The 11,239-nt window shown below is 41.5% G+C and overlaps 1 protein-coding gene across 1 annotated transcript in view; it reads left to right on the top strand.

Moving 5' to 3' along the window:
• The first annotated feature begins 2,253 nt into the window (after positions 1 to 2,253).
• The window catches only part of LOC134297070 (zinc finger protein 271-like), a 46,293-nt gene continuing 37,307 nt past the window's right edge, over positions 2,254 to 11,239 (top strand). The window contains exons 1-6 of the mRNA XM_062973680.1: positions 2,254 to 2,408; positions 4,409 to 4,531; positions 4,962 to 5,072; positions 5,498 to 5,599; positions 6,868 to 6,969; positions 9,058 to 10,383. Of these exons, the coding sequence (XP_062829750.1) occupies positions 4,498 to 4,531; positions 4,962 to 5,072; positions 5,498 to 5,599; positions 6,868 to 6,969; positions 9,058 to 10,383 (1,675 nt within the window). The 5' untranslated portion in view covers positions 2,254 to 2,408; positions 4,409 to 4,497. The remainder of the gene's footprint in view (positions 2,409 to 4,408; positions 4,532 to 4,961; positions 5,073 to 5,497; positions 5,600 to 6,867; positions 6,970 to 9,057; positions 10,384 to 11,239) is intronic.

Raw genomic sequence — 11,239 nt, 5'->3', positions numbered from 1 at the left:
TTGTGAGTACGGCATGTCTTATACTACAGAAAGGGCAGTTAAGTGTTACATTCTGTGATATGTAGAAAGAGGCATCTTAGATTTATCTACTGAAAAGCAGGAGGAAATGAAACCAAAAATCCCAAGTCTTACAATAAACAGAAGTTAAGTGTTGCATCGTATGATATGTAAACAGACATCTCAGTAGAGTTTGCTATTATCCACTGTGTCCTGTTTTCAAAGGAGGGTCAGATGTGTATCTCCTGCAGATACGGGGGACATACAATACATTTTTTAATCAATGGGGAAGATACTGAACTGTTCAATATTATCACCAGCAACGAAGGCCTTCCCAGTATGTTCTTCTCGTGATAAAATAGTGCTGAAATGCATTATAATACTAATTAATACAATATAATAATATTAATTATATATTGCATGTAATATTACTAATAATATTACAATATATTGATATAGTACAATATAGTAATTTAATGCCAGTATTGTGCTATGGTAATAATATAATATTGTATGTAAATTTAATTTGTAAGCCGCTCTGAGTCCCCTTCAGGGTGAGAAGGGCGGGATATAAATGTAGTAAATAAATACATTGAGCAGAGTCTGTACATAATATAGGCACAGGGATCACCTCCCAATTCAACAACTGAGGCTGTTTTTTGTTTTTGTTTTGCTATCAACCCCTTTAGACTTTGAAAAACATGCAAAATTAAAGGAAAGGTGAATCACCTTTTATGTTGATTGTAGCCCCTTTCATCTGCTTATAGTGCAACATTTTTGAAAAACAAAAACTTCTTTTAGAAAGACAGAAATTGACTTCTGACCTACACTGATTCAGAGTTTCAATTTTTTGGGCAGTCTGTACAGTGATAGTGTTGCTGTGAGTTTTCCGGGCTGTATGGCCATGTCCCAGAAGCATTCTCTCCCGACTTTTCACCCACATCTATGGCAGGCAACCTCAGAGGTTGTGAGTTTTTTTTAATAATGGTAGCCAGATTTTGTTCATTTTCATGGTTTCCTTCTTTCTGTTGAAATTGTCCACATGCTTACGGATTTCAATGGCTTCTCTGTGTAGTCTGACATAGTCGCTACCAGTATAATGAGCCTTATTTGGCAGACAACTCCAATCAAATTATTCAGCAGCCCTATGGAAATCCCCTTTCTTTAAGGTAAGAAACAGAAAGATGCAGCGACACATTTCCATTCTTTTCTGCCTCTGTGTTTCTACCTACAACCTATTAAAGAAAGATATTATAAACAAGATGCTTTGAAGTTTGAAATGAAAACAAAAATTGATTAAAATCAACCATAGCAGCATTCACGTTACAGTGAGAAAAAAAATAAGATAACGAAGTATTACATTAAAGTAACAGAACAATCCTAAATAAGAAGTTCCACTGCTATTGGTTTGTTAATGTTCAGCTCTAGTATGGTCAGCAGCATGAATTTAAAAAAAAATACTTATTGCACCTTTGCTATTCTTAGCTGATTGACACAAAATTCAGAAACAATGTAAATTGAGATTTCATACAAAAGGATGATGGGAAATGAAGGCCAGGATATCTGGAGGGCTAGTGAGTTATATAAAAAGGGGGAAGGAGAAATTTAGAAAGAAAAGGTCAGTATACCTTTAAGACAAAAAAGCTTTTAGTCTTAGCTGGCTTTTGTCTCAAGAGAAATAAAAGGTGAGTGTACCTTTAAGACTAGCTAGCCTTTTAGTTTTAAGACTTATCTGGCTTCAGTTTCAAGATTAACTGTTCTTTTTAAAGCCTTACAAGTTCTGCAACATGTCCTATCCGTATTTCCATCCCTTTCCTTGCTCCGTTTTTTATGCAGCAAGAGACTAAACCAGATTGAAAACTTCCTATTTCTATAGGAATACATTACACACTAAACTCAATGGGAGAGGTCTGCCAATGCGCATGCGCACAGGAGCACCCTGAATCCCTTTCAGAATACAGCTCCCACAGCCTAGACAAGAAGTGGGATGGGTCTGCCAACGCGCATGCGTACAAGAGCCATACCTAGGCTGGGTTTGCCGCCACGCATGCGTACAAGAGCGTCCTTCATCCCTTTCAGAATACAGCTCCCACAATCTGGGAGGCCAAGCAATGAGATTGGTCTGCCAATGCGCATGCGTACAAGAGCGCCCTGGAGTCCTTTCAGAATACAGTTCTCACAGTCTCGCGTTCCCTTCCGTCTCGGCTGCTGATTGGCGGAGGCGGCAGAGCCAGGTTGTCACGTGATCCGAAGCGGAAGCAGCCACAATAGAGAGACCGGTGCAGCGTTCAATGCAGTCCCCCGTTCTTCCTTCCGCCCTTATTAAAAATAAATTACAGCTCCTGTAATTAACCCGGCTGTTGAGAGCTGACGCGGGGCTACTCAGAAGCCCTGCATCTGCATTAAGTTCAGTGAGTATTCATCTTATAAAGCTGCCATTGTGTTAGGTGGATGTTTTTCAACCCCTTTTCCCTTTCATAAAATACAAATTTCACTTTTTTTTTACTTCCTTTAGCTTTTGATGAGTTAAAAAAAACCAGGATTTTAAATGCTCAACCTAAAGGTCTGCTTAATGGATCCTAATGGGCTAGGGAGCCTAGGGAGATCTGGCCTTGATAATGCAAGAGTGAACAAGGGTTTGACATTGGAGATCATAGAATCATAGAGTTGGAAGAGACCTCGTGAACCATCCAGTCCAACCCCATTCTGCCAAGAAGCAGGAAAATCACATTCAAAGCTCCCTCGACAGATGGCCATCTAGCCTCTGCTTAAAAGCCTCCAAAGAAGGAGCCTCCACCACACTCCAGGGCAGAGAGTTCCACTGCTAAACAGCTCTTCCAATTAGGAAGTTCTTCCTAATGCCCAGGTAGAATCTTATTTCCTGTTGTTTGAAGCCATTGTTTCTGAAGCCAGCAGAAAACAACCTTCCTCCCTCCTCCCTGTGACTTCCCCTCACATCTTGATACATGGCCCTCATCATGTCTCCTCTCAGCCTTCTCTTCTGCAGGCTAAACATGCCCAGCTCTTTCAGCTCATAGAGCTTGTTCTCCAGACCCTTGATCATTTTAGCCGCCTTCCTGTGGACACATTCCAGCTTGTCATTGTCTCCCTTAAATTGGAGTGCCCAGAATTGGACTCAGTATTCCAGGTGACCAAAGCAGAATAGAGGTTTAGCATGACTTCCCTGGATCTAGCACTAGACTCCTATTTATGCAGGCCAAAATCCCATTGGCATTTTTTGCTGTCGCATCAAAAAGAGTCTAGTGTCTGGATTTAGGGAAGTCGTGGTGCTTCTCTATTCTGCTTTGGTTAGATCTCACATGGAATACTGTGTCCAATTCTGGGCACCACAGTTCAGAAGAGATATTGAATAGAAACTGTAATGAAAAATGTTGGAAAGGGTGTCAGAAAAGTGGAACTTATATGTATATGTGATAGGATTGTAAATATGTACAAGGCTTTATGGAAATGGTTGAAGTCCAAAACTCCCAGAGGGCTGAAGTTTTCCCATGTCTGATCTACACTGCAAAACTAATTCAGCACTCTTTGGCAGAGAAGGCTGGATTTTGCTGTTCTTTTTCTTTCTTCTAGCTTTGAAAATTGTGTTCCTGGGCATTATTTTCTGGAAGAAGTATTGTCGTTTTCATTAGACTTTAAAAGGTCCTTTCATAATAGCCACATGATTACAAATGGCTGATTTTTCCTCAAATAGGTTATACATTTCCTGCCTTAGAATATCCACTGAAAATGGATATCATAGGAGGGGAAGTTGCAAAGCTACAAACTACAATAAAATTTGGCATTCAAAGGAATAGTCATGTTAGTTTGGAATATCGGTACACTAATAGTTCTTCCAGCACCTTACAAACTAAATGATAGCTGTTTTTCTGCAATGTAAATACATGGCTCTAAGTCCTAATCTCCAGAGCAGCAAAAACAAGCTTTCTCTCTCCTCAATGTGACATCCTTTCTCATATTTAAACATGGCTCTCATGTCCCCTCTCAGCCTTCTTTTCTCTAAGTCAGTGTATCTCAACCTGTGGGTCTCCAGGTGTTTTGGCCTACAATTCCCAGAAATCCCAGCCAGTTGACTAGCTGTTAGGATTTCTGGGAGTTGAAGGCCAAAACATCTGGGGACCCACAGGTTGAGAACCACTGCTCTAAGCTAAACATACCTATCTCCTTACATTGCAACTCATAGGGCTAAACCTTTGATCATTTTGGATGCACTTTTCAATATCCTTCATGAATTTGTGTCTGTGTCTGCAGCAGCAAATATCGAGGGCTGACTGTAGTTTGGGGTGTAAATGCTATATATAAATAAATATCTAGCACCTAATAAATCTTTACATCTGCAATAATGGTGATGAGATTAGACTCCAAGTGTCCAAATATGTTCTTTTGTTTCAAGATGTCTTTTGAGGATGTGGCTGTTGGTGTTTCATGAAGGAACAACAAATTGCTTCTGATCCAAATTGATGAAATTTCATCCCATTGCTGATGAAAGAGAACCACAGGAGCATGGCATCCTTGGGTAAGGATCTGTTTCTTGATTGGGGGTTAAAACCGGGGAGCTCAGAGGAACACCTCTCTTTTCTGAAATCTTGATGTTTGTCTGTTCCTGGTTGGAATCATTGCTTTGGTTTTGAAAATGATCTTTGCTTCCATTTATTCACCCACAAAATGTCTTCACTGAAATTTCGCAATAAAACCCAGTAAAAAACAGGAGTCAGTTCCAAAGTGGAAAATCTGGGAACTGTTCTGCAGTTAAAAACAAATTTCTGGGATCAAAACATTTACATTGAGACCTCAATATCTGTGGGGGATAGATTTCCAGCTGGACTGCCATTTCAAAGTAAGTATCGCACAATTAAACAGGAATAGCACTTTTAAACCAGGAACAGATTTTTTTTCCAATTTTATTACATAGTGTAATACCATTAATGCTCTTTCCTCTTGATTAGAATTTCCTAGTGTGACAGTAAAGCTTGAAGATGAAGATGAAGAAGAGATACCATGGGTCCCGAAAACACAAGTATCAGAGGAAAAGGAAACTTTCCCAGGTTCTCATTCAGGTGAGAGACAGATATTGTGGAGGCATGCCAAACGATTATCAGTATTTCTATTTCAGGACTAGGATGGTTATGGCATTGTTTTTAACAAGTATGAGTAATTGCTGAGGTACTATGAAAAGGCTAGGATTCAGATCTTATCCTGTCAATGAGTTCTCTAGATCTGTGGTTTCCAACCCTTGTTCCTCAACGGATATATTTGCAAAATTTTGAGCCACCAGGAAAAATAAAAGGATCAAACATCACTTGTAATTCCACTTCAGATTCAGTGTAGTTTCTCACCTTGTGGGTCCAGACAGTCCCATCATCACAGAACGTAGTGCCAAAATGTGTGGGATAGTGGAATGAAAGGATTGTCAGCACTTCCCACTGAAAAGGCCCTTGTTTTCAAAATGTTTACAATTTCATCTTTGTCTTTGCTTCCCAAGTAGGATTTTTTGTTCCCAAATCAGAAGTGATCCATGGAGGAGATCCTTGGATTCCAGAACCTGTTTCAGAAGAAAAGGAGATCCCAGCAGACTATGGCTCAGGTAAAGAGATACATTGGCACAAACCTTTGAAGACATCATAGCTCTTCCCCACATCAGCAATGAATGTTAATAACCTCACAACCTCTGAGGATGCCTGCCAAAGATGTGGACAAAACATCAGGAGATAATGCTTCTGGAACGTGACCATACAGCCAGGAAAACTCACAGCAACCCAAGGTTAATAAGTGTTAGAGACATAGTGGAGTTGGGGATCAGCTTCTAGTTGTTGTCCCCTTAGCTGTGAAACTGGCAGTCTAACATAATCTCATAGGATTGAAAAGAGTAACCATGTGTATGTGTCGGTAAGCTAGTCCCTGCAGGAAATTCATGATAGAAATGTAGTAAACAAAAATATCCCTTGCTTTTTGGAAACACGTTTTTGGATCTTGGGCTGTTTCAATAAATCTAAATTATAACCCTGTGCTGTACTTTTGATCCCTGGTCTGCTCTTTCAACTAGTGTTGCTGTTAGTTTTCAGTCTTGCATTTGTGAAGTGAATAAAATATTGATTCCACTTTTCAGATTATTTCATTTTCTGACAGTGGCGCAGTCTCCACCTGTCAGATAAACAGGAGCTTCTTGTAATTACAGTAATAGGGAGCGCATGCATGACTTGGGAGCTCAATTGTTCAAATTCTCTTTCAGTAAGAGATTGTAAAATTAAAGGGTTGGACTCCTTGTATGCCACCTTGAACTTTGCAGAAAAAGGGTTGACAGGAGAAGAGAATGAATGGGTATATATCAGGGTGGGAAACTGCAGAGGAATCAGAAGTCCTTTTTCACCTCTAGGCCTCACTGGAAGTGACGTCCCATTGCTTCTAGTTTAATTTTTGGGACAATTTTGAGGGCACATTCTGTGTGAATTTACATTTTTTGGTATAGTGGGGTGGAGGGAGGCTCCAATATGGGAGCTTCCTAGGGAATTCAAGGGGGTTCCAGGGGACAGAATGGGCTTCATGGGCCTAGAAGCTACACTTTTCCCACCCGTGATGCTTTTCAACATTACTTATGCTGGTGAAAGCTGTTGGGAGCTGCAATCAAATATATAGCGCAGACATGGAAACTTCAGCCCCTTACTAGCTGTTAGGAATTGTGGGAGTTGAAGTCCAAAACACCTGGAGGGCCAAAGTTTGCCCATTTCTGATATAGAGAGCCCTGCTGTTCCTAGCCCTTCTCTGATTGAGGAAAGCTACAAGTTTTGCCACAAAAATCAGTTGACACTAAGTGTTATTTCACTTCTGTCATCTTCTTATTGCCTCTCTGCCCAGAGCTCCCTGATGTGATCATAAAATTGGAACAGGAAGAAGAGCCCTATGTTCCTTACCACCCAGTTTCAGAGGCAAGTGTGATATTCAAAGGGTCCCAGTCAGGTGAGTGCAATTAAAATAGTCACAGAACATCTGATCAGCTTTTTCACTAATCTGAGAACCATATGTGCTGAATCAAATCAAGAACCTCATCCAGTCCAATATTCTCTTTCTTCCCCTTTGGTTAAAGCATGCCACATGGGAGCACCATCTGTGCTTGAGAAATTCTTGAGTCAGAATTTTGTGATCAAATTGTAATTGTGAGGTTTCATAAAGATCAGAGCTGGAGATGTAAGTGATGTAACAGAAAGCAGACAACACTAAAAAAATGCAGTAACTCCTTTTCCTCCGCTTAATCATTTATATTCTACCATTCCCCTGATCATGGGACTCAAGGCAGTAAACAACATGTTTTAAAAAATTCAAATAAAAACAAGGCAGAATAAAAATGTGAATATAAGATTTAAAAAACAATGCAACACTTTATAAATTAAGTCATTACACATGAAAAATATTTAAATGCCTTAAAAGACTATATTCCAACTATATATAAAAAGCCTTAAAAACAGCACTTCACGGTATTAAAACCCCACTCAAGTAAACCCAGTGGCACAAAAATGTTTTGGCCTGCTGACAGAAAGATAGCAAGGATGGCGCCATCTGGGAATGGATTTCCAAAGTCTGGGAGTAGCCACCGAGAAAGCTCTGTCTCCTGTATTTCTACCTGAGAAGGCAGTGGAGAAAGAGAAGGTCTCTCTAGACAATTTTGGAATTTTAATGAGTTCATACTGAACCAGACAGTCTGAAAGCAGAATTCCACAATTTATTTCAATCAGCAGCAAAGTAAAATCACCCATGAAGTGCAGTAGATAAGAAAGTTACTGTTTGGGTGAGACCACTGTAATTGCTGACTCAATGCTGTGGAATCCTGGGAGTTGTAGTTTGGTGAGACACCAGCACTTTTTGGCAGAGAAGGCTAAAGATCTAGTAAAACCCCAACGCCGAGAATTCCATAGCATTCAGCCATGGCAGTTCAAGTGGGGTCAAACTGCATTAATTCTTCATAGTAGACGCATCCTTTGGCTCAGCTTGAAAAGGAATTGGTTGAGACACATAACAGTATGTGAGATAAAATAATTCTTGAGATCAGGGCTAATTTGGCTGGCAAATAAAAAGACTTTGTGGACTATCTGCTCATTGCTGCTCTAAATTTTATAGTTTACTGTATATACTGTACATATATGTGTTTGTTTGTTTGTTTGCAGCATTTATATTCCGTCCTTCTCACCCCGAAGGGGACTCAGGGCAGATCATAGAACATGTACATAGCAAACAGTCAATGCTGTTAGACATACAGGACAGACAATAGATAGAGGTATATATTGGCATTTTTCTAACTTCGGCATCCTGGAAGTTGTGCTCGATTCTAGCCACAGGGAGGTGCTGTCGCTCCATCCTCTATGACGACAAGCCCTTGATCACAGATTTTTCCTCCTGTTCTTTGATTGCCAGCATTTTTAAGCAGTGCCTAAGTGGTGCCTAACTTTACTCACAGCTCACGGCTGTTTTTGAACTGCTTAGGTGAACAGTGAGCTGGGCTGAAGGTCGGGTGTTCACCTCCGACCTGGCTTCAAACTGCCAACCTTTCAGTTGGTAAAGATCTATTGCTGCTGGTGATTAGCCAGCTGTGCTAAAGCTTGGCCCCAAGTTTAATAAGTTGTTTAATAACAAGTCTAGAAAGTTTAATTAAAAAAAAACTCAACTTGGAGAAACTAGGTAGACTTATCCACAACATTGTAAACACTGTACCTTAACTCTTATTAGACAAGAAATCATCCCCTTCTCTGTGAAGAGCAATAAAAATGAGAGCCCAGTCCATCTCAAGAAGTATTGATCCCTTCTTTTCTCTCAGATGGAGTGCCTATCTCTAGCCTTTTTGAATGTGTGTGCTCCCCAGAAGCAGCATTGGTACTTTCCCCTCTCCATGGAATGACTTTTAAATTACTCAGGGGTCATATCTTTGGTTTCCATGTGTGCCCTCAACTTATGCATGAGATTCGTTTATACACTGGTATGTGTTGCATGTTTGTCAGAGAGTTGACAGTGCTTTGATCAGTGCTAACATTATAATTCTCTTAATTTTTTTGGCAGGAGGTGGCCATGAAAGGATCTTTGTGGGAGAGCTTCCCTATTACTCTGGCTGCGGGAGAAGCTTCAGTGATAAACCGGACCTTATCAAGCACGAGAGTGAAAGCACAGCTGACAAACCCCACAAATGCTCCCGCTGTGCTAAAAGCTTCATGAAAAGATCAAACCTTCGGACCCATGAGAGAATCCACACTGGGGAAAAGCCGTTCCGTTGCTCAGAGTGTGGGAACAGCTTCAGCGATGGGTCCAGCCTTATTCGACATAAGCGGAAACATACAGGTGAAAAGCCCTACAGTTGCTCATCCTGTGGGAAAAGGTTCAATCAGAGCTCCAGCCTGATCAGGCACGAGAGGAGCCACACAGAGCAGAGGCCGTATAAATGCTTGGAGTGTGGCAAAAGATTTAATCAGAGTTCGACACTGGTGCGGCACGAGAGGATCCACCGGGAACAGAGGATGTTTAAATGCTCGGCCTGTGATAAAAGATTTATCCAAAGCTCCAGCCTTCTCGCACACGAGAGGATCCACAGGGGAGAGAAGCCATACTGTTGCGACTTGTGCGGCAAAGGCTTTATTCACAAATCAAACCTGCTGATTCATGAGATGAAACACACGGGTCTAAAACCATTTAAATGTCCGGACTGCGGCAAAGGATTTAATCAGAATTCAAGCCTGGTCATACATAGGAGAATTCACACGGGGGAAAAGCCCTATAACTGCTCTCACTGCCGGAGGCCTTTCAGTGACAAATCGAGCCTCAATAAGCATGAGAGAGCCCACCGAGGGGATAAGCCGTACAAATGTTCCAGCTGCGGGAAATGCTTTGTTCGAAGGTCGCATCTCTTGACGCACGAACGGATCCATACCGGGGTGAAGCCCTTCAAATGCCCCGACTGCGGGAAGAGCTTCAGTAGCCGCTCACACCTGATCAGGCACGAGGGAACCCACACGGGAGAGAAGCCCTATGACTGTTCCTTTTGTGGGAAGAGCTTCAACAGGAAATCCAACCTGACGAACCACGAACGGACCCACACTGGGGAGAAGCCTTACAAATGCACTGACTGCGGGAAGAGCTTCAGCGACAGGTCGAGCCTCATCAAACACGAGAGGATCCATACTGGCGAGAAGCCTTACAGCTGCACGGCCTGCGAGAAAAGCTTCAGCGACAAGTCCAGCCTCATTAGGCATGAACGAATCCACACTGAAGAGAAGCCTTACAAATGTTCGGATTGTGGGAAAGGGTTCAACCAGAGCTCCAGCCTCATTGTACACGAGAGAACCCACACGGGAGAGAAACCGTTTAAATGCTCGGACTGTGGCAAGGGCTTCATTAGAAGAACAATTCTTAATAAGCACGAGAGAACCCACAGAGGAGACAAACCATAAAGGCTGGGAGAGTTGAGTGCAAGGATGGGCAAGTTGGTACCCTTGAGATGTTTTGGATCACAACTCCCATAAGCTATAATGGCTAATAGGAACAATGGGGGTTTTAGTCTAGAATTTCTGCGGGGTTTATCTCTGTCGTGGGAGCTATGGTGGAAGAAAACTATTAGATCAGTGGTCCTCACCCTGTGGATCCCCAGATGTTTTGGCCTTCAACTCCCAGAAATCCAGCAGGTAAACTGGCTGAGATTTCTGGGAGATATAGGTCAAAACACCTGGGGACCCACAGGTTGAGAAGCACTGTATTAGATTTCATGTAGTGTAAGAGAAGAGCTGTGAACCCCCTTGAGATGTTTCCCCTTCCATGATTGTAGGTAGCCTTATGCAGGCTGTTCTCCATTGGGTCGCCACTCCTGGTCTCATGTGATGCAGATTAACGCACGGCCTACAGACACTTAATCAGTTGATTTTGGTGAACTAATCATGATCAGCTCTAGCATTTTTTAAAACTTTATTAATATGCTGCATCGAATTGCAATTCGATACCTTTTTTTTTTTTGCATGAAGATACTGTTTATATAAAGTAGGGATGGACAACTTGCGTGAAGCCAGAGGTGATTTTTTTTTTGCTTCCCATCATAGACTGCCTTTCTTCCCTAAATACTTTTATCCTTTCTCACATTTTTTAAAACTGGAAAATGATTGGAAGTTTGCTTTGACATTTTTAGAGGACACACCAAAAGGTCTCTTGTACACACAAATGTGAGGTGCTATTTCAGAGTGTGCAAATTATGACCCACCGG

Source organism: Anolis carolinensis, chromosome 2 (assembly GCF_035594765.1).
Source record: "Anolis carolinensis isolate JA03-04 chromosome 2, rAnoCar3.1.pri, whole genome shotgun sequence".
NCBI classification, from domain to species: Eukaryota; Metazoa; Chordata; class Lepidosauria; order Squamata; family Dactyloidae; genus Anolis; species Anolis carolinensis.
Note: the sequence above shows the minus strand (reverse complement) of the source record. Positions and strands in the feature narration are given on the sequence as shown.